At 39.8% G+C, this 23,992-nt stretch overlaps 1 protein-coding gene across 1 annotated transcript in view; it reads right to left on the minus strand.

Annotated features, from left to right (window-relative positions):
- The window catches only part of LOC106908529 (voltage-dependent T-type calcium channel subunit alpha-1H-like), a 290,955-nt gene that overhangs the window by 176,755 nt on the left and 90,208 nt on the right, over window positions 1-23,992 (minus strand). The window contains exons 3-8 of the mRNA XM_088014499.1: window positions 15,211-15,304; window positions 14,922-15,055; window positions 14,215-14,312; window positions 10,516-10,675; window positions 5,459-5,771; window positions 4,728-4,820 (exon numbers count right to left, since the gene is read on the minus strand). Of these exons, the coding sequence (XP_087870625.1) occupies window positions 4,728-4,820; window positions 5,459-5,771; window positions 10,516-10,675; window positions 14,215-14,312; window positions 14,922-15,055; window positions 15,211-15,304 (892 nt within the window). The remainder of the gene's footprint in view (window positions 1-4,727; window positions 4,821-5,458; window positions 5,772-10,515; window positions 10,676-14,214; window positions 14,313-14,921; window positions 15,056-15,210; window positions 15,305-23,992) is intronic.

A 23,992-nucleotide genomic window follows, 5' to 3' on the forward strand; every position in this document is an offset into this window, starting at 1 on the left:
AACTCCTGCTGTTCTATGGCTTTTCACAGATCAGTGTGAAGCTGGAACTTCTCCTGATTGTTTCCCACACAGACAAAGGGCAGATGAGAAGATCTTAGCAAACAATCTGCTGTAACTACAGGTAACATAAAGGTCAATAGGGCAGAATAAGTTATCAATGTGAAAACTATAATTATTAGACATGTTGCTAAGTTTTAAAACTAGCATATTTTAAATTTATTTTATTAACAGTATTCACCTGTTCCTTGATTAAAATAACTAAATGTAAGTATATTTTATTTGATTCTGAATAATAATAATTAGACTGATAAGTAGAATATGGCAAATTGATGTAAAAGCGCTTTTCATAAATGATGAAAATACACTTTCAAATAAACAAATCAGGCTTTTTTATGTTTCATTCTTTAAACGTTGTATAGAGTGCAAGAAATATTAGTCTAATATTTACTGTTATTATAAAAAAAATCATAACAATGTATCAAGTAACAAGGTTGAACTCACTGTAACGGGGCTGAACACACCGGCTGGCTTAAGAACAGTCCAACCTTCAACCCCTAACAAAACCACTGCTTTTGTTAGGGGTACAAGATTTTTGCTAAAAGTTGCCATAAGTCCACATTAGCTGGGGTATAGAGCAACATATGATATGATGAAAACAAGAAATTAATATATTTTTCAAAGACAATTCTTTACTTTTTCCCAAATAATAATAAATGTCATTTACGTCCATAACAGTGTTGAAAGCTTGAGCTTGACAATAATGATCTATGGATAAAAATAATCAAATATAGATAAGAAACTATACTAACATTTACTTATATTTTCAGTGTGAGCGAGAAGACTTATGCCATGTCACTTCCAGGTTGCTGAGGAAATTGGACTGAACCATTATAAAAAGGAGGGATTGGTATGCCGTTACGGGGTTGAACAAAACTAGAGGGACATGATTAAAAAGTGCTATTTTATAAATAATTAATATATTTTTCCTCATATGTCTTTTATTTAGATTCAAGTATACCAAAATGTTTATAATGGTAGAAATAACTTGCAGTTACTGACTATTTTTATTTGTTTTATATTCAATGAAAAATTAACATTGGTCAGTGGGGACATGCTCATTTGGCTAACCTCTATGCCTCAACAACCCATAACATTTTTCAAAACATAATTTTTAAAATATATTTGCATGCTATATTACCAAGACACATGGATATTTCCATTTTTTGATTTTCTCAAAAATTGTGGTTTGCATAATATGAAAATCTTTTAGATAAACCTGTGAGACACAAAATGCACCAAATTCAGAGAATGACCCAGGACAGAGTTGGCTGTAGGAACTGGTGTTAGCTGCTGCTGCCTTCAGCTTCATAAATGAAACAATGAATGACACGTACCTCTGGTCGGACTGTGTGATCTGGTAAGTACTTCTATATAAGTAATATGTGTCTGGTTCTTATGGTCCGAACTTTGTCTGGCGTTGGTAGTGGTTTCACATTCAGTGCGGTGTTCTAGCTCCATTAGCATTTCCAGTATTAAAAGCTCCATTAGCACTGCTTGTCTTTGACAACAACTGTGCTGTTTAGGGTCCGGTCGGATCGGTGATCGGTGATGTCAGTACCGCAGGCAGTATTGTATAGTATAGCTTCTGTTAGCATCTCAAAGAACGTTCAGCTCTTCCTGCTGAACGTCTCAGCGGCAGCACGGCATTTATGTTTAGCTTGTATATGTAGAGCCCTGAAAACATGTTGCGAACGTGATATTGTTTAATAGGTATATAGACCCTTTTCACATGACGTCACACAACCTCCGTTTTGGCTCGAAGCTGTGTATCCTTAGTTCCGGTGTACATAGTAAGTAACGATAAAGTTGTCTATTTCATATATATATATGTAAAATGGACACATATATATCTCTATATATCTATATAGAGACATATATATAGAAAGAGAGATTTATATATATATATATATATATATATATATATATATATATATATATATATATATATATATATATATATATATATATCTGACAGCATATGTTGATCAGACAGAACACCGGAGCATGGAGTTTACACAGTCTCTAAAACATTTGCCTAAAATAAGATTTGAAGATAGATCACGATTTGCAAACCAATTTTCTCTGACAACAAAATCTAAATTAGACAAAGGCTAGAAATTCTTCACCGAACAATACCTGTTTGACTATGAAGGTAGGTATTTTTGTTTTGCGTAACCGTTAGCTTAGCATTAGTGAATTTTGTTAGCTAGCTAACTACGTGACATAACTGTTCCTTAACCAGAACGTTTTACTTTTTTTGAACTATAACGTTTTAGGCTCTAATCTTGATCAGATTCTTAAATTATAGACTGGAGTTGCCACTCATCCCATGAAATAGGGGTTTGTTTGTTATAAGCAGAGATGTCCGGTGCCGCCGCTGCTTTGTAATGTCTTCCTCTGATTGGACCACTTTTTCCGGTAACGAATAATCTAACGAGCTCGTATTTCAAATCCAGTAATCAGATTAAAGTTATTTTTATGTCCTTTATTTTCCATTAATACAGAAAATGAACCTCTAAACGTTACATCACTGACAGGCGGCGGTGTATATGTTTCCCAACTGTGGCTAAAGCTGCTGCTAGCTGGTTTACTCTCCGATCGGAGGCTGTTTATTTTATACACAGTTAGAGAATGCTGATTTTACAATAATTAATAACAGCTATCTAACACTTAAATGCTGTTATTATTAAACTTACCTTTTATTATATCCTTAAGATTATGAGAATGCGGAAATCTTTCAGCTTGGTTCCCAAGGCAAAATCACACCGGAAGTAAAGATACCCAGGTTTGAGTTATGGCGGCCATTGTCTGACGTCACTGTGAAAAGGGTCTATTGATCAAATAAATGCTTGCCCAAGCAAGCATTTATTTGATTTAGAGTTTAGTTGGAACAATTCAATTGGTTGATGGCTAAATATGTGCTCCAACTGTTTTATTTTTTTATTTAATAAATTTCTGTCATGATAATACCCCTTTAAGAATGTCGCAGTGCATGATGGGAGTTGAAAGTTCATGACCTGAGATTATTACAAAAGGGATGAGAAAACTACACACGCTGAATGCTCGAACCGTGGATTCTGTTTAATAAAGTTGCACAAAAGCTAATTTGAGTTTCTTTTAAGTTCTTTTTAAGGGTGCAACATATAGATAACAATCACCTGTTAGAGCCTTCTGCTGGTATAAATGACTGAAAGTGTTCTGGAGAAATGTCCAGCGTCCAGATTGTGTTCCACTCGGCTCTTGCACTGCGCTCTCCCTTTTTTTCATGTGGGAAATTACCCAGATTCACATAAATTTTTATTTATTTATTTTTTAAATCACAACCTATAGTGACAGTGTGGCATCATTTAAAATTACACCAATCAAACGCAATATGATAAACAACTACTTGGGTAAAGTTAGCCTTCCTGCGTTGAAAAAATGGTGACCTCCATGGGTGAAAAATATAACAAAGGATGTATATTTTTGAAGTAATTATGAGTTTTGACATATCACATACAGCATTTTTTTTAGGTAATAAAATTTTTTTTTAATATATTTAGGCCAACATGTTCAACTAATCCTGGATCCTTTTAAATCAGTCTTTACTCAATTCATTTCGTTTACTTCAAATAAAAAAGGAAATTAATAAATTATTTCTTTTTTTACCAGGTTTTTTTGTGTGGCTCAGACAGGAAAGTGGGTAATGAAAGTGTCGTGATTTGAGTTTTCCTGTGTCTCGGCCCCTGATTACCCTCTGTGTATTTAATGTCACATGTGTTTCTGTGTCTTTGTCGGGTCCTGGTCATATCTGGCTGTTGTCCAGTCTGGATGTATGGTTACTCGGTCCGCTGTTGGATCCTGTTGCTACCAGTAGCTGAGCCTTAGCCTGTTGTTGAATAAATTTAATTAATTTACTTGTTACCAACTGAAGCAATTAAATTAAGTTGGTTCTACTCTATTCATTTTTCAGAGTACAAAATCTTTGAAAAACTAAAAGCATACATTTAAAATAATTTAAATGCAAGCTGTATTTTAAGTGATAATGTCATTTTGGATATTTTAGGGTTTTTTTTAGTTTGGAACAACTTAAACATTTGAGTTGACTTTCTGTAGAATTAAGTAAAAGATTTGAATTATTTATTAGGAAAAATGAGATGGATAAACTTAATGAATTGAGCTGGTCAGGCATATCCAGCATTGAACTCAATTGTTTCAAGTAAAGTCAAAGTAAAAAGATCCTTTAAGTTTATTTAGATTTGTAAATTTTAAGTTAATTGAACACAAAAAAGCAAGTTGTCATCAAAAAACCAAATGAATTAAGTTAGATTAATGTAAAAAAAAAAAAAAGTCCATTAGATAGATGACTGCCAAAAACACTTTTTAGAATGTAATTTGCAATGTTGGTTTTTTAAATACACACAAAGTAGAATGCACTCTGCAGCCATTACAAAAAGGCATGGCTTAAGCAACAATTAACAATCCAATTAACACTTGAATTTAAAATCCAAATATGTCAGAAGCTACACTGACAGTGTGATGTTAAAACAACACAAACTTTTTATGTAACAATACACCTAGGATTTTAACACTGGTATTTTTACTGTGTGGCAAATTGGTTGTCCAAAAACAACCATTTTGGACAAGTTTAGCATTGTCAATGTGTTTGTGGTTTTCTTAGTACTTACAATGATGAGAAAAATGAAGTAGATGAAGTTATAGAAGGAGTGTGCATCCATTACGTAGTACATTATGTCCACCCAACCCTCCAGGGTAATTACCTGAAGTCAAAAGTAACCAGTTTAAGTTAAAGCATATAAAGAATTTTTTTACATATCTGTGAAAACTGTCATCATGTCCTGACAGTAAGAGACAAATTATGTATGAAAAGTTTGAATTCCTCCACCATTTCCATGAGATAACATCGATGTCTGAAGAAATGCACCACTCCAACTTGTACCAAGCAAAACAACCAATCAGAGCAAGGCTAAGGGTCTTAGTGCTGTCAATCAACATGCTGCTCAATGTGCTAATGGTGGAGAAACAACCTACAGGAAAAGCGTTTATTTGTTGTCATCAGTGGTCACGCTAACTAGCCTGAACATTCATACAATCTCTTCTAGGTGTAGCTAGCAGAGTTGAAGGGGGGAAAGGAGATGGGGTTGTGAGCAGCGCAATACTGAGAGTGATTGACAGCACTAAGATCCTCCTCCTGACTCAAATGAGTTATTTCTAGATGGCACTTGGAACACTGGGAGATGGCAGAGAAGCTACATTTTTTTCTCAGACTGTCTGTCTTACTGTCATAGTGACAGTTTCAACAAATATCCAAAAAATATTTGTCTATAAAAGTTACATAGTGCAGCTTTAATAATAAATTCAATTCAATTTCTGCAGATAGATTCTGCATAGATTTTACCTGAAATATAGCAATCCATGCATATCCGATATTATCAAAGTTAATAGCTCCTTTGTGGGGGTTTATTTCCCCTGCCCGGCACTGGTTGTAGTATTGGTACCAGTTCACACATGACACTGGTCCGTCCACTGTCAGTCCTGTCTCTGAGTGGGCTTCCTCAGCCCCCAGTGAGCAGTAGGACCGACCCACACGACGACGAGGCACGTCAGAACAGCGAAGCATCCCGTTTTCCCTCTCTGTCGAGCAGATGAACGGATGGTCATCTGTGCCTTCAGGCTGATAATAAGCATTCAAGAAGGTGATGTTGTATCTCCTGAAAAAAATGGATATCATAACATTACCATATAAAACTTTTATATGACAAACTCTGTTACTATTTTTTTTAATCTTTCAAAATTGCTTTCATCTATAGCAACTTTTTCCAAGCTTTAAGAATAAGTTTTTCTATGGACTTTGGAAGCTGGTTTTACACCCATTTTCTGATCATTCCTTTAAGCTGACTTTGACAGCAAAAGTCTGTAAATAATACAAAAGTGACAGAGAGCACAATCCAATAACATGCAGCTCAAGATCTTTCATTCGTGGGATTAATAGAGCCCTGCAAAAGTGTTCACTCAAATTTGAGTTTCATACTTTTTTTCACAATACAGCCACAAAAATGTATTTCGTTGAAATTTTATAAGATAGTCCAATACAATGTAATAATAATAATAATAATAATAATAATAATAATAATAATAATAGATTTTATTTATAATGCCCTTTATATCTTTAGATCTCAAAGGGCAGGAAACAAAAGCAAAACATGCAATTCTAATGGATAAAAATAATTAATTAAATAAATAAGAGATTAAAACCAATATCTAAGAAAATGATCCAAACATTTTGGCAAATAGAAATGTCTTTTTTTAAAGCAGTCAGTGGATTGTGGCACCCTCAGTGTGTCAGGGAGGGTGTTCCATAGACATGGAGCGACATGGTCCTCAGGTTGGTTTTGGGGATGTGGAGAAGGTTTGAGTGGGTGGAGTGGAGTGAGCAAGTTGTGTTTTGTAGACTAAGTAGTTTTTTGATATAGGTTGGGGCATTTCCAGAGATGAATTGGTGTTTGAGGAGGGAAATCTTGAATTAAATCCTAGTGGAAATGGAAAGTCAATGGAGAGATTGGAGGATGGAAGTAATATGTTCATGTTTGCACATTCTCATCAGGATAGCAGCTGCAGTTTAGGAAGTACTGAAGTCTCTGCAGGAACCCTCTTGCTAGGAATCCCAATGAGAAGTGTGCTGGATTCAAAAGCATGGACCAGTTTTAGAGAAGAGGTAGAGTATACTAGTGAAGTGAAATTAAAATTTTGCATGATTCTTGATATTTTTTTTCTTACATTTATAATTCTGAAAGTGTGGCATGCATTCATACTCAGCTCCCCTGGGTCAATACTTTGTACAGAGGGGCATTCAAAGGATTGTCCCATATTTAATTCCCTCTGTTATTATGATTCTGCCTGTCTGCCTGCTCCGTTTTCTTCCTCAGCTCTCACCTCTGCAATCAAGTTAATCAGGTCCACTTGCATGCTGCTGTGCTGCAGCACAATCAGGCTCATGTCATCCACCGTCTGCCTGCTCTCAGGTTTTTGAAAAACTTTATTGTGAGTAGATATCCAACGTTTCCTCCTTTGTCTGACCACGTTTTTGTCTCTTGGATTTCTTGCCTGGCTCACATCAGATACTCCACTGGCTTCTGTTTTCTTGACACGACCCCGTTTCTGCCTCTCAACTTCTGCCTCCTGCATTAGATTGCCTCCACGTGCCTGACCCGTTTCTGTGCCCTGACTCCGGATTCTCATCTGACCCTCAGATAAGTTTACCTTTCTCTGCCTCCTTGGTTCATCCCCTGCCTTGGCCTCTTGACCTCCAAGTTCTGATTTCCCCTGGGTTTATGACCTGCTACCTAACCATTGTGCTACCAGTATTGATGCTCTGGATCAGAGGTGGGCAACTCCAGGCCTCGAGGGCCGGTCTCCTTCAACTTTTAGATGTATCTCTACTTCAACACACCTGAGTCAAATAATGAGGTCATTAGCAGGACTCTGGAGAACTTGACTGCACTTGGGAGGTGATTCAGCTGTTGGATTCAAGTGTGTTGGACCAGGGAGACATCGAAGAGTTGCAGGACACTGGCCCTCGAGGACCAGGATTGCCCACCCCTGCTCTGGATCAATCTCCACCATCTTGCTGAGGTGTTCTGTTCTCAACAACCAACACCCCTAAAGATGACGTCTCCCCCTGCCTTCTCACTGCAGCCGTGTCTCAGTTTCCCACAGCATTTTGAGAAAGTTAGTGGCTTTCCTTATTGAGCTTTTGACACCAAGAGTACAAGCCACTAACCTGTTTCTCTGTCCTCAGTGGTTCCCGGTCCGACTGCTGGTGGTCTCCTCTCGCATACTCTTTTTCTCAATAAATCATTTGGTTTTCTATTGTGTCTGGCTGAAACTTTGGGTCCTCTGTCCTGAGCACTACATCTGTATACTTTGACCAGCTTCCCTACCCACACTAAATGATAAGAACAGGAGATGCTATGTTCAGAGTGATGTGCAGACCTAGCTAAAAGTTTAGTTTTATCCTCATCTCACCAGAGCATCTTCTTCCATTCTTCTAGCTGTGACCTCTACAAGACTTGTAAAAAACTAGACTTCTTTTGTCTTTCAGCTATGGATAATTTTTTTTTCTATTATCTTACATGCTTATCCCTAATGGGGTCACCAGGGGTGCTGGTGCCTATCTCTAGTGGTCAACAGGTAAGAGAAGGGGAACATTTTAATTATGATTTTGTTCCTAGGAATACTTTAAAATGTACTATTTCATTTTCACTTCACATTTATGCACTCTAAAAAAAGGTGATCCCACTTTTAAAAAGTAGTTAATTTGTTACTGGTAATCAAATTAAGGCTATCCAAATAAATATATCACATTATCTGCAGCTCTCACTGTAGCGGTTCGCAGCCGAGTTGTTAGGTTCTGGTTTTTTTTTTTAGGTGGTCCTTTGGTTGCTGAGTTATCTCTCCACTAGATGGAGTCTGAGAGGTGGCGGGCTGTGGTTTCAGTGATGATGTCATCCTCTCACCAGAGGCTGATCATCTAATTGACGGCAGCATAAGAAGGGTGGAATGCCGGTACTTCGACGCCAGAGTGTCAACCTTAGATGGTACCTCCAGCCCCTCAGAGTTTTGCTCCGAGTTTTTTGAGATCTGCCTGTTTTTTGTGTTGTGCTTCATTGCGGGTTTTTGCTCCCCTCAGGATCCTTCCAATCTGGTTGCCTGACCACTGGTTTCTTCCACGATGTCATGGGATCTTACCCCATAGTTGCCTGAAAGCCAAACCTCACCTGTTACTGTAAGATTCTGCCAGCCATTCAGAAGTCTCCGACCGGCCGTTCCACCTAAACTCAGCCGTTTTCAAGGACAAGCCTCCCTGTCCGCCCTCCAACGCCACTCTCCGAACCACCAGAGCCCGCTCCTCCCGAGTCTCCTCCTCCCCCGGAGCCTGCTCCTCCCGAGTCTCCTCCTCCCCCGGAGCCTGCTCCTCCCAAGTCTCTGCCCCCGGAGCCTGCTCCTGCCAAGTCTCCGCCCGGCCCTCCAGAGCCTGCAGCCGGCCATATGGGGTTCAGGAACCGCCCACCGCAGCTACTGCTCCGCCTCCGGCGTCGCCGCCCACCGCGGCTCCTCCTCCGCCTCCTGTGCCGTGGTCGGCCCCCGGATTGTTTGCGGCAGGTCCTGCCCTGACCGCTTTTTGTGTTCAGAGTTTTCCGTTTGGACTGAGTTATTCTGTTTCTTTGGACTCTGGCCCTCCACCGTCGCCCCTCCGCCCACCCAGATGGGTTGTTTTTTGTTTTTTGGGGCATCTGGTAGCTGCCCTTGAGGAGAATGTAAATAATCTTTGTATTGTTTAACCTATATCAAATAAAACACTCCACACATTTTTATTTAAATATGTTGCTACTCTGATTAATTATAATGAGTTTTAATGAGCCAGATATAATAACTGCTATTGTGTTGTCAGTTGTGTCACTTTGAGCCCACTTGCATCGCGTTATGCTCAGTGAGGACATTGATTAGACTCACATGGGAAACTAAGCTGGTTTTGCCATTACAGGTTGTAGTGAATCAACAAAAGTGGGTCCCATTCATGAAGCACGTTGTGACTTGTTTAAATTTACATTCCAACAAGTCACAACATGTAGCCCTTTACATGTTGGGCTAGGGGCTGCCAATGTTAAAGTATCATTTTGCAAGAATAATGAGGAAAATAATGGGATTTATGTTGACAAACTTTCTTCCTGCTCTGTGACACATGTGAATGAGCTCCTAAAATAAACTTTAGCCTAAATTGCCTCTTGTACCAGGACCATCTGAGTGGAGAACCCCAATGAGTCTGCTGATTCCCAAAATTAAATGGCTGCTTTGTCTGCATTTAGTGTCAAAATATGTGAAATCCTCACCATGACTCCATTATTTTGGACTTTCATTGAGCCAGTTTGTGACACAAATTCATTCTTGAAGTGCAGCTTTAAAAGCTGCAGAGATACATCTCAGTGAGTGATTTTATGTGAGTCATATGAGGAAATCAGAGTGTAAGGGGTGAAAATGATGTTACCGGATGCTATGTGACTACGTCTGTGAGCCTATGAGTAATAACAGGACTGAGAGTAGCGGTGTAAAGGAATCCAACAGTGATCAAGCATGACGGTGATAATGTGATTCACACCACAGGGAGACACTGAGACTCAACCTCTTACTAAACAGAAACAAAACATGTATCAGGCCTCCTTAATCCTTTCAGTTGCCCTTCCTGGTGCTTTTAACATCGAAGAAATAGAGAAATCTATAGATTTACTGCCTCTCAAACAGACTTGATTAGAGCAAAAACAGGATCAGATTGTCTGTAATATCAACACTGAAATATATTGGAAGAGTTTTCTACCACAATGTATCGACTCATTCAAGACAATGAGGCTGACACATTCTTTTTGTTGTGACTTCTGCTTGACTTTTCTACAAACCCACATTCTGACATCCTCTCCCATGAAACAGCGGTTCCTCAGTAGCCCCGCCCACAGCTGAACGCCGACGATGCCAAAGATGAAGAAGACAAAAAAGCAGAGGGCCAACACATTGCCGAGCATTGGAAGTGTATCCAGGAGGAGGGTCACCAGGATGCGCATACCTAAAAAAACACACAGCATCAACACCAAGGCAAGAAGACATCAGTTTGTTTCTATTTCCTTCCTGCTAAATGTTGTTATTCAGAATAGGAACAGTGTAATGTTCCCTCTCCCCCACCTATTGCTATTGTGTTGTCAGTCATGTGTCACTTTGACACAGATGTTAACATCAAGATGTTATCATTGCTGCCTGTGGGTAAAGGCAGCAATGTTTGTGGAAATAAAACTTACCTTAAGATTCATTTTGGTGTACAAAAATCAGAAAAGTTCAAGCATGATATACATACTAATCATAAATGGTCTATGGTTGTTCCAACTGACGCATACCATAATGAAAACATGAATTCTTTGTAATCACATCTGCTGTTTTAACTCTGTAACCATAGTCACTATCCTTAATAATGACTCTCTTCCGACCTTCAAATCACAACTCATATGTTCAAGTTAGCCTTCTCACTTTTTTTAGTTATTTTGTGGCTTTGTATTTTGTAGCCTTTTTTAATTGTTTACTTATTTATTTATTATTATTATTTGTACTGTTTAGTTAATGTTTTTAATGTTGTAAAGTGTCCTTGGGTGTTTTGAAAGGCGCTGACAAATAAAATGCATTATTATTAACATGCAGGGTCATAGAAGGGGTGAGGAGAGCTCAGTGTGGTCTCACAAACCAGTCTGAGGCAGTTTAGGAAGATAGGGAGGATAGCTTAGTGGAATGCACCAGACAGCTGATAAACTTGGTCCCACGTCTTTAGGTGGAATATTTTGTGAAAATAACACCTACATTGTCTCTAGGCAGCAAATCATCACACGCTGCCTGCGTGCAGCAGAAGCCCATCATCATGTGCTACTCGCACGCAGTAAGAGTCCACCTCCTGACAGTGAACTTCTGGACATCCCAGACAGAAAAGAATCGCCTGGACATAGCCAGGTACAAATATATGTGAGCTGCAACAGTTAGTCAAATCGCTGGGTGAGACGCCTGTCCACACAGTGCTCTCTGAAGACACATCTTCATGTTTTCCTAAAGATGATTACCGTAATGTTTTTTGTTTTTTTGGTTTGTTTGTTTTGTGTGATTTTGGTATGTGATGCTCATGTTGAGGTGTTGGTGTGATTTTATTGGTTTGGTTGATTGAATAAAATACTGGTTGATTGTGAAGTTGAACAGTGACTATTGTCTTTGTTTCACTTTTACACCTGGCATCTATGGACTTAGAGAGAGAAGTGCAACAAGCAGCAGGTAGAAATACCTCTGAAATAGTTTTATAACCACTCCCCTTGAACAGAAATGTCGTCCTCGACATTTAATAATTAAGGAAGTAAAACAACAAACATAAAACCCAAATCTACTTAGTCCATACAAAGGCACAGAACATTTTTTGTATATTATGTATTTTAAAAAAATTTATGTAATTAATGAAATGCTGCTTTCAAATCTGGTCAACATATGAAAAGCTGCACATCCTGACAACATTCCAGCAAGGCTGGTCAAAGAATGTGCAGACCAACTAGCCCTTGTGCCAACAGACATCTTCAATATGTCTCTGCACCAGACCATTGTCCCCTCATGTTTTATGTCAGCTATTATTATTCCAGTGCCCACAAAACCAACCATCTCATGTCTTAATGACTTTCGACCCATTGCATTAACATCTACCATCATGAAGTGCTTTGAGAGAGTGGCTAAGGGTCATATAATCTCTATACTGCCTCCATCATTTGACCCTTTCCAGTTTGCATACAAAACTAACCGCTCAACTGAGGATGCCATCTCCACTGCTCTTCATCTGAGCCTGGTACATCTGGAGAAAAGAAACACCCACGTACAGATGCTGTTTTTGGACTTCAGCTCAGCATTTAATACAATTATCCCCCAGGATTTGGTATGCAAACTGGTCTCCCTGGACTTCATCACTCCACTGTGCAACTGGCTGCTGGACTTCCTCACCGACAGAACTCAGTCTGTCCGTGTGGGTAATAACACCTCCGATGTAATTTCTTTAAACACTGGCTCCCCTCAGGGCTGTGTCCTGAGCCCCCTGCTGTTTACCCTGATGACCCACGACTGTCGTCCCAGGTTTAACACCAACAACATCATGAAATATGCAGACAACACAATTGTGGGACTCATTCAGGACAACAATGAAGTGAACTACAGAAAAGAGGTACGACATCTTGTGGACTGGTGCAGAATAAACAACCTGCTCCTGAACGTCGACAAGACAAAAAAGATCATTGTCAACTTCAGCAGGTCTCAACCCAACCACACACCTGTCCTCACTAATGACAAAGCAGTGGAGATCATCAGCAGCACTAAGTTCCTGGGGCTTCACATTACAGACAACCTCAGCTGGACACCTCACATCACTTCACTGGTGAAAAAAGCAGCGCCTGCACTTTCTGAGACGAATGAGAAGAGCTGCCCTCCTCCCATCCTCTCCACCTTCTACAGAGGAACAGTTGAGAGCCTGCTGACCAGCAGTATCTCCATCTGGTCTGGGAGCTGCAAAGCCTCAGACTGGAAGTCTCTGCGAAGAGAGGTGAAGACAGCAGAGAGGATCATTGGGGCTCCAATCCCCCATATCCAAAGCATTGCACACAGATGCTGCTTAGCCAGAGCAAACCAGATCCTCTCTGACTCCACCCATCCTCTCCATGGTCTGTTCACCCAGTTGGCATCTGGCAGGAGATTCCATAGCATCCGCTGTAGAACAGCCAGACTCAGAAATAGTTGTCTCCCACTGGCCATCAGATTGCTCAACAATCCCATCACTAAAACTGTCTGAGACTGCTAAGTTATATATATTTAGCAATACATTATTATTTGTTTATTATGTAATTATAGGCACACTTGTGTTTCTGTGTGTGCTCCAGTGGCCAAACGATGACATTTCATTACCAATTTTACTTATGTTTCTTTGTGCAATGACAATAAAATAAGTCTAAGTCTAACTAGTCATTCTGTGAAGTGGGAGAGAAGAGTGCTGTGGTGGTGCAGGGTAGAGCACAACCCACATATGGGTTAGTCCTTGACCCGGCTGTCACAGGTTTGAGTCCCAGACTCTTTGCCACATGTTTTTCCCCTCTCTCAATACCCACATTCCTGTCTGACTATTTTCAAATTAAGACGAGCCAATAAAACCTTAATAAATAAAAGTGTATGAGAGAACATTTAGTACTGCTTACCTAAAATAAATGAGGTTTATGTACTCACTAACCTTAATACTTTGCTTAATTTTTTGAGGCAATGAGTTTAGACATTTTTTTATTACGTAAGGTGAACTAATTAGATTTTACAGTGCAGGTACTTAAGGTTGTGGAATGGCTGTTAGGTTTGGGCCTTGCTGCACAAAAAGCTATATTACACTCTGAAAGAAAAGAATAAGCTTAGAAATTATGATACAACCTTTAGAAAAGAGGAACTAAGGTCAGTGGTTATTGTCAGCCACAGGGGAACAGTTTCACTTAGAGAAAAGCAATAAATATACTGCACATTGTGAATGAGCTGAATGTCAGAGAAACATGGAGGAATTAAGCTTACTGGGAACTCTGTTGATGGCTCGCAGTGGGCGGAGAACTCGAACAGTTCTGATGGCTGACAGGCTGACGTTGTGTCCATCCAGAGAGTACTCCAGCATTCTGCAACGGTGGGACCAAAACATTACTGGCATCTGGATCAGCCTGACCTTGGCAAACCCTAGGAGCCCACCAGGCATTCTTTCTTTGGGATACAAAGCCTTTAAAGAACAACTCATCAGGGTCTGCTTCTCTACGAGGAACAAGTTCTGCAATTGTCATTCAATGAAGCTATCACATACACACACACAAACATCTCCAAATATGTTCACACATATTTGTCACGCTATCGTTGTGGGGACTTTCCATTGACTTTCATGCATTTCTACATACCTAACCCTAACCAAAACTAAATTCACACCTTAGTCCTAAACTTAACTCCTAACCCAAAAACATAATTTCCCTTGTGGGGACCAGGCTTCAGTCCCCACAAGGTACATTGGTCCCCACAACGTAATGTATCAAGAAAATTGTCCCCACAAGGTATTAAATACATGGTACACACACGCACACACACACCCACGCACACACACGCGTCTGACATTATAACAAAGAGCCAAAAGTGTGTATGTGTGTGTTTTGTGTAAAATTTAGACACTTGTTTAATGCCAATTAAATGTCAAGCATATGTTGGTGTGTGCTAAGATGTGTGTGGGTGTGCAGGATACTCACCCCACAATAACTATGAAGAAGTCCAATCTGTTCCATGTGTCGCCTAGATAACCTTTCTGACCTATGACCCCGAGAGCGACCATTTTCACCACCATTTCCCCAGCAAAGAATGCAAAGATCCCATCGTCCAGAGCCTACTCACCAAGACATACACACACGCACAGAGGATTAGTGTGAACTGATTAGCAGAAGGAAAATTGAGGTTTGTTAATAAAGTTACAAACCTGTATGTAATTTCTTTTTTATTTAAGTTCATATGTGTGCGTGTGAGTGGGACACTGTGTTTTACCTGTAGCAAGTATGGAGTGTGTCCACAAGGCTGGAACATCCCCAGAGTGACACAGTTCAGCAGGATGGCCAGAATGCTCACTCGCTCGAACCATGTGGTACAGAGTTAAGGGTCATCACCATGGCAGCATTTCAGTATGACAACATACTTCATATATACTCACTAGGTGCATGAATGTCAGCTGTGCATAATTTTACTTGAACTGTTTTAATATGAACTGGGTGTAATGGCAATTCAATAGCAACTTATTCTGATAATGTTACGTACAAAAGTTTGAATTCATCGTGGAATTTCTCAAACTACTCATGGCTTAAATTTAAGTTTTCATGTCAAAACATAGATAACCTTTCTGGACAGTATTTTCCTCATTTCATGGTCTAAATTCAAAGGTTCACTATGGGATGGAAACTGCACTTTGACAATAAGATAAGAAATACAACCTGAAACTAATTTGGAAAAATATTTGTAAAAAATTATAGCCAACTTACAGCTTCAAATATAAATTGAAACTGAGGATAATTTGGTTACAAGTTTCTGCATTGGGTAACACTTTATTTGAAGGGGGGTGAATAAGACCGTCATGACACTGTCATAAACATGACATAACACCTGTCATAAACATGAATAAGCCTTCATGAATATTTATGACTGTTGTCATAAAGCGTCATTCGGTAAATTATGACACTTTTACTACAAAGTTGACATTATTCAAAATGTCTTTGTTATGACAACTTGACATTAACCAATAAATCATTACTGATATAAATTTGTTCTAAAAGTATTACTGATTGCACTTTAAAAATTAGGTAACTTTATGTTATTAAAGGTAAAGTTTAAACAGCCCGGTCATTAGCCCCGCCCCCCGGCCGACGCCGACTTGTTCCGCAACTGCGTCACATGTTTGCCTGAGGAGTGGAGGCAGCAGTATGACGTCTTGTCTGGAGCTTATTATAACAAGGTAAGTTCCATGTTAAAATGATCATGTTTTTGACTATTTTTTATGGAGACATTATTTTTCCTTTTACGTAAGAGTATCGATTCATACACACAGTTCGCTTAACGTACATTTATTTGTTTGGATATCACGATATATATGACTGTTTATTATCTTAACCGAACATTAAAACTGTCAGGAAAATCTGGAGGCCATTTGAGTTAATATTATTTAGCTGCAGAGGTCATTTTCTTTAAGTTTTTGGCTGTAGACAGCAAAATGGGGGAGTGGCTGTGCTGAACCGTTGATCTATGACACAGGTGTCAAACTCCAGTCCTGGAGGACCACTGTCCTACAACATTTAGATGTGCCGCTGCACCTGAATAAAATTAGGTGATTAGCGGGACTCTGGAGAACGTATCTACACAATGAGGAGGCAATTGAGCCATTTGACTCTGGTGTTTTGTACCTGTGGCATATATAAAAACTGCCAAAATGATTTTTAGTATTAGTATGTCATGTTGGTGACTGAAGCCTGTTATGATGACTTCAACACATTTCTTCAGACAGGTTGGCACGACTTTTAATGCTGTCCAAAAAATTTTCTATGAGCTGACTAATTTCTTTAGTAATTATTTCTGACTTTTTAATGCTTCATCTTGTAAACCGGGTGGTAAACCGGGTTTGAATGAATATGATGGTGACACACTGTGGATCTGATTAGTTTTGCTCACACTTCTTTTTAAAATATTTATTTATTATACTAATGTCTCTGCTATATTTCCTCTTTTTCCTTCCAGGCTGAAAAAAAACAGGCCGTTAAGAAGGTTAAGAACCACTGAACTAATACAAATAACATATTGCCAACTACAGCTTAGAGTAGCTCATTGATATATTAATGCAGCATATCTGTGTAGCCTGATGTAAAAACATTTTTCTAGACAATGTCAAACATTGAGAAGTTTTAATTATTGTTGTCAAACACAATGTTTTGAAGCCAAAAATACCTGAGAAATATACAGAGAGTCAACTCAGAATCAACTCATTTAAAGTTAAAACTCAATTTCATACAAACACAAAGACCCTACCATAAATGTTTGGCTGTTGAACTGGACCGTTCAAGCTAATTTTCTATTTGCAGCTTCACAAATCTTTTTGATAAACATTACCAAGACACATTAGAACAACCCTTTATCTTGTCTTTTTTCTAATCTTCCTCTTTCTTTTCTCCCTCCCTGAAGAATAAGTAATTTTTGAGACATTGTTTTGCTTACTTAACTTCTGACTGGAGCTTTGAACGTTTGGATGCTCTGCACATTACACCGGCAGCTCATGTTACCAGTGAAACGTGCGTGACCTACCGCAGCCACCAGGGGCGCCCAAGAGCAATTAATTTTTTTTTCCTTTAATCCATAAAATAATGATTACACACATTATCAAATATATATTATTGTAAAAAGAAATCACTTCATGGTGAAATTGTGTGTTTTTGTTATAATGATGTAGAAAACTATGCTAAAAAAAATTTACTCCACTGAGGGGGGCCCTAAGCGGCTCCTTAGTTTGCTTATGCCTTGGGCTGGCCCTGCGCTGCACTTTATTTATTTACTGCATCGCTAGGTCGCTTTCTCTCTCTTTGCAGACCTGGAGTCACAAAACCAATGTCTGGGATCATAAGCACCCCCTGCCATGAGGCAAGAAAACTGCCTGCCTCACCTCGAATCTGTTCTCTGCTGTTTATGATCTCTTCTCAGCAGGGCGCCGCATTACTGGGTTTCAGATGACGTAGCACCGATGTCACCTAATGCAGATGGAGGGCTGGAAGTAAATGCCGTCCATTTATTTCTGTTGATCCAGCATCAAAATGCCTAAAGTCTGTGTCCTGTACAGTTGTTCTAACCGTTCTAATAGAGAGAAATTAAAACGTTATTTTTGTGTTTCTTAGGTAGTTGGTCATAAGAGAGTTAATTTTAAAAAACTTGCAGAAAAAAGAGAAGAAAAATGGATCAGGAGATGCAGAAACTAACAATGCCCGAGTTGCAGCGCCACTTTCTAACAGGTAATGATCGCATTGTTTAAATTGTATTTTCTGATATTTTATTGGACAGTTACTGTTGAGATGCTTTACCAGGGTCGAGAAAGAGTTACATGCTGTTAGACAAAGGGCCCATTGTAAAGAGTTACATTTTTGATTCTGTTAGATGCTAAGGCCCATTTCTCAGAAAAAACAGAAACTTATCAGGCCACAGAGACATGGTGTGATTTCAGGGAGTGTCTTCAGTTCATATAATCAGCTGCCCTCCTCTTTCTCCTCAGACGCTGCACAGACTTTTTTAGAAACTCTTCTCGGATGTAATGGTAAAGTGTCTCCTTTCAGCGCTGAAAGTTAATAAAATAAGTAAAGTCTGAATGCTTTTGTTGGCTGATTTTATGCTCCATGTGTCAATACAAATTATGATTCATCGATTAGGATTTCCATTCTTAACATTACTTAGAAAGATAAGCATTCATATGTAAGGTATTTTATTTTTATATTTTTATGCCCTAGCGTGATTGTCCTCAGAGTGCTAATGTTAGCAGTTTGCTCAGTGCTGAGTCACGGACAGAAAATATAATGTTTATTCAGTGGGACTTTCATGGATTAAAAAGAAGCAAAATAAATTTAATATAACATACCCAGCCATACAGTCACAGTAAGCTGTTACTATTCCCCCACATGCTTCGTGTCTGACCACGAAGTATATTTGTGGCCAGACACAAACATGGAGGTTTCTGTAGATCAGTGCTAATAGTTGACCTACATTGGACCTGAATCCAGCGTCCTACAATGACTCAACATTAACGTACAACTCCAGCATGAATTTGGGTTTACAGAAGCTAAATAAATGATTTACCAGGAGATCCAAGCACACAGAAATGACATGGGTTAGTTCATTATTAGCATAGCATCGTTACCTAGAATAGCGCAATTCACTACTCACCTGGCAGAAACAAGTTGACAGCCATCTTATGCTTCTTTATTACCCTAAATGCTTTACCCAACTTGAAACTAAATAATTATTATTCTCCAGGCTTTTGAAAGCTTTCTTCTGACTCATCGTAGAATATGAGATCTGCAGCTCCAGATAGTTAGTTATGTGGATTGCCTTGACACCGGGTAAATCCTCAAGATAATAAGACATGTCTTTTTTACCGAGATAATATGGATCATATCCTAAAAATACACATATTTTTTTCTAGATGCCTCGTCTGTTCCAGCCTATTTAGGGCATCAGCGTACTCATTGTGATCAATTCTGCTTTGTTTTGAACCGGAGAAATCGACTCCCGGCCCTCCATCTGAATTTTGTATGTCATTCGGGTCACGTGTCTGAAACCCAGCAATAAGGGGAAAAGTTAGGACAATTCCAAGGGCCCCTGGCTGACAGGAGGCCCCCCACAAAATAGTTTTTTTGGGGGTGATGGGGCTTATAGAAATAGAAAAAAATTGGAGGCCCTGTTAATAACAAAATTAATATTAATATCATGTTTTTAAAATGTATTTTATCAGTAAAATTAAATGTCACTCCCAGACCAAAAAGCACACATCCATATTTGCCCTGAACACCCCCCTGGATCTGCATGAAATGGTTCGTTCCTGCTTAACCTTTAAGGCAGTGGCCCCCAACCCCCGGTCTGTGGACTCGTACCGGTCCGTGGACCAATTGGTACTGGGCCACGCAAGAAATAATTAAATATTTCCGTTTTATGTATTATTTGAGTCTGGAAGATGTTTTATTTTGAAAATCCTATAACCGGATTCTCTCAGTTACTTGCGCGCCAACACTGAGCCCACAAGTAGCAAAATGAGTAAGAAACAGATCAGATGTCTTTGGAAAGTTCCTTTGCAAAGGGGAAAAGGCCCAGAGAAGAGACAGGAGGATGGATTTATCCCGGACCTGTAGGTGAGTCAAACATTACAAGCCGCTCTGAGTAACATGCGGCGACCGGCTGCTAATGAGGCAATGAAGCTTCAAACTGCTTCACCACGTAGAGACCAAGCAGACTGTGGATATAAGCAACACTTTGGGTGTCTCTCATCACTCCCAGATGGGACCGTCTCGTTGCAGAGAAACAAGCTCAGGGCTCCGTTAGTCATTATCGTGAGTTAACATTTTCACGAAAGTAAAATGTTTGTTTTTGTGGCCCATCTGTATCTTATTTTGAAGGGATATGTAAACGTTATCATAGCGACCAGAGTCAGAGAGCATTTGGGCATTGGTCGAGACAAGATGAGTAGAGCTTGTGAGTCTTAAGTCTGGTTTAGACGGCAAGATTTAAGAATTCTCGGCGAGGTTTGGAGAATCTGATAAAAGTACAACAGGTTCGACCGGTTCATGTTCAGCCACAAGGCAGGAGCAACACACCACATGAACCGATTCCAGTCACGAACATCCCGATTCCAGAGGATAATCCAGTAAAACCCCCAACATAGCATACGGGAATTTAGAATAACCAAACACGGATGACGATGTAAGAAGCAATAGTGATAGTTTGTGGACTCATTTTAAGAGATAAAAGACGTAACAAAAAGAAAAGGTGGTGGATAAAAGACAGCGGGAGCAGCCGCTCTATTTGCTGCACTATGATTTGCAGGTGACTGTGTTTTTTCATAGTTAACATTTTTAACTGAATAAACAATAATGAACTTTACATATAATAAACATTTCCACATATCATCTCCAATATCCACCAGACTCTCAGTTGCACAATATGCCAGCTCTTTGGGGTTCCCCTCTGCTTACGTCACCACGCTTTCTGATTGCCTACATGTCACATTCAACAGGTTGTATTCAAGTTCCCAGTCAGGGTAAACCCCACAGGCTGCGATAAAAGGGCCAAGACAACCCAAATTGGGTATATTCAGGATATAGCGGACACTACGCAGCCGCGGTGAGGCGCTGTCAACCCGCATCTTTTTAAAACATCCTCGACCCGATACTCCACCGTCCTTAGAAGCAAAACCTCTCGTAAAGATACAGACGGTGAGAAGAAAGTCGCAAATCCCAGGCTGAATAATGTTAGTGAGGATGAACACAGGCAATTAAAAAAAAAGTGTCCATCGTGGCGCAGTGTACATCAGGAGAGGAAAATGATATGGTAACATTTTGCTATGATTAAGTTTCTTATTGCGCTTTTAGTAGACTATATTGGTTTGATTATTTGCTTATTTAATGTATAATAATATCAGCCAAAACTAATGCAAATGATCATTTAAAGAACAAATCATGAATACATAAATATTTCCTACTTTAAAAGGTTTGGTAAGGCTTTCTGTATGTTTTATTTTTAAATGTTGATATATTTCATGAATTCATTGTTCAGTGGTCATTTATGCACCAGACACAGACCTGCAGCCCAGGGGCGGTTCTAGACGGGGGCCAACGGGTTACCAAAGAAGTTATACTAAATACATGTTTTATGTTAATACTCAGTGGTGGATTTTTTTTAACATTCACAATTTTACTTTAACAATGAATTAAAAATTATAGTGCTGCAGTTTTAGCTGCTATATTGAGATAGGATCACACTTTCCATCTGCAACCTGAATCTCTGGAGACAGATGTGGCTCTTTGGCTCATTTAATATATCAAATGATCAAATATTGCTCTGTTTTTGTTTGTTTGTTTCATTCTTTTTCAAGTGTTGCCATGGAAAAACACTGACTATCCTGGGCCCTGTGGTAAATCTGGTCTAGATCAAGCCTCCAAACCTAACTCCTTATTTATAGAAATATTTTGGTAATACTCTGTAAAATATCAGAATGTTAACATAACTTTTATACTTTTAGTTGTTTGAGGACACATTTTGAATATTAAATCAGGTGTTATGATTAGTTACTCAGTGGTTTACCAAATACTTTTTACACTTGCTCTGATTAGAGTATACTACTCTGATTAGAATACAGTTTTGGGGTACTCGAACCGACCTCTATGTATGAATGATTGCTCTATGGATAATTTTTTAAAGACAAAAAACACCGCCATAAAATATTATCTATCACTGCAGCGACCATCCCACCTGTGAGAGTCGGGTGACGTGCGCCATAGTGGGCGCCCCTTATTTTGATTTCTGAAAGGTGGCAACCCTGCTATGCCGCCAAGAAAAAAAATAAAGTGAGGTTTTAATAAAATAGAGAGATAGAGAGAAAAGGAATGTTCTCTATTCTCAATTTGCAACCCAGTTCTTCTCCAAGAGGTGGGTACTGTTAGGTTGGAGTTGTTTTCTGTTTTGTTTTTTTTTTTGTTTTCGTTTTTCTTCTTTTTCTCTTTGTGTTCTGCTCTGGTTTCCTGGGAAGCTGCTACTTCCCCTCAATATCCGCCAGATGCCGCCACTGGGCGGAGCCCCTGGAGAAGTGCGGCGGCCAACCTATAGACACACCTGTGTCTAATCCAGATGTTCCCAAACTGTGGGGCGCGCCCCCTAGGGGGGGCGCCGTGTCATTGCAGGGGGGGGGGGGGGGAAGCCGTCTGGATGAAAAAAAACAAAACAAAACATGAACACTGTATGCGCTGGGTTTTTACCTTAGAATGGCCAACTCTCTGTTATTCCTATGCCAATTTGATACAGTAGAGGCTTCCACACTTCCCATATTTGTGTCCTCTGTCACTTTTATCAGCAGTTAAAACTGTTTAATCCGTTGTTAACATGTTGTAACCTGTTTTTCCGAGCCGCCTTTAAACGCAACATGAGCGCTACGACGCTCGCGCTGGGTTTCCACCTGTGAAGGAGACCTGCTGCTGCTGTGCGGAGCTACGTAGGTTTGGGTTAGAATCACGGCAGCAAAACCAGCAAAACGCAAAGAACTTTTCACAGTTTTTTCCCTCCAAACTAACTGACTGAGTTACCCCCCCCCCTGTCACACGTGTTATTTCAACCAGACTGCCATTTGTAATCCATAGGGGGGGGTGCGCAGAAGAAAAAGTTTGGGAACCACTGGTCTAATCTACGAGAGCTGCTGAGGTGCTTCATAAGGAACGACTGGCTGATACTCCAGTGCCTGAGTGTTTGCCTCTACTGGTAAACGTTTCACTTGTGAAAGCCTTCTATGTATGAACTCACTTTGATCGCTCCTTGTGTTTTCTCCTTCAGGTTTCCTCGTTGTTCCCCTGAGACTCCTTGTGGTGGACGTTTGTTCCCGTCTGGAAATTTCCATGTGGTTCCTCACGACGCCATTGGTGTTACCAATCGGTTGCCATCCTCGTGCACTCGGCTCCCTGGTCCTTCCCGTGGATTCCCTTCGTTTCGCCTCAGGTTGTGCCTGCCGGCGTTAGAAGATCCGGGAGCTAGCCATCTGGACCCCGCTCTGATGTCAGCTCGCTCCTTTCACCCATTCACAAAACTTACCTGCTCGCTCTCTAACGGAAACCCGCTTCTCCGGCTGCCGCCACAGAGAATCTCACTCCGCCTTCAAGTAAGAACCCTCCGAGAAAAATCTCTGAAATATTTCCTTGGATCTGTCCAGTATTCACACCTTTCCTCTCATTAACAGTTCGACGACAGGTTCCCCCTTCCAGAATCCAGGACTGTTCTCCCTGATCTCCACCTCCCCTTTTCCTTAAACATTGTTGTTTTTCATATTGCTTCTCTTAGTGTGCTCTTGCATGTGGGTAAACAGACTAGAACCCAACATGACAGGTAGACTGTCGATTATCAACCATTTAGCACAGTTAGCTTAGCTACAGACTGTTTGCCTCCATTTCTTTTAAAGAATGAAGGAACAAATCTACCAACATATTCATATATTTAACTTGCCCCTGTACCTTTTATCACACTTAACAACAGATGAGTCAGTCAGCAGCAGCTCTAG

This window comes from Poecilia mexicana, unplaced genomic scaffold, assembly GCF_051168715.1.
Source record: "Poecilia mexicana isolate PSO_F unplaced genomic scaffold, ASM5116871v1 scaffold_1, whole genome shotgun sequence".
NCBI classification, from domain to species: Eukaryota; Metazoa; Chordata; class Actinopteri; order Cyprinodontiformes; family Poeciliidae; genus Poecilia; species Poecilia mexicana.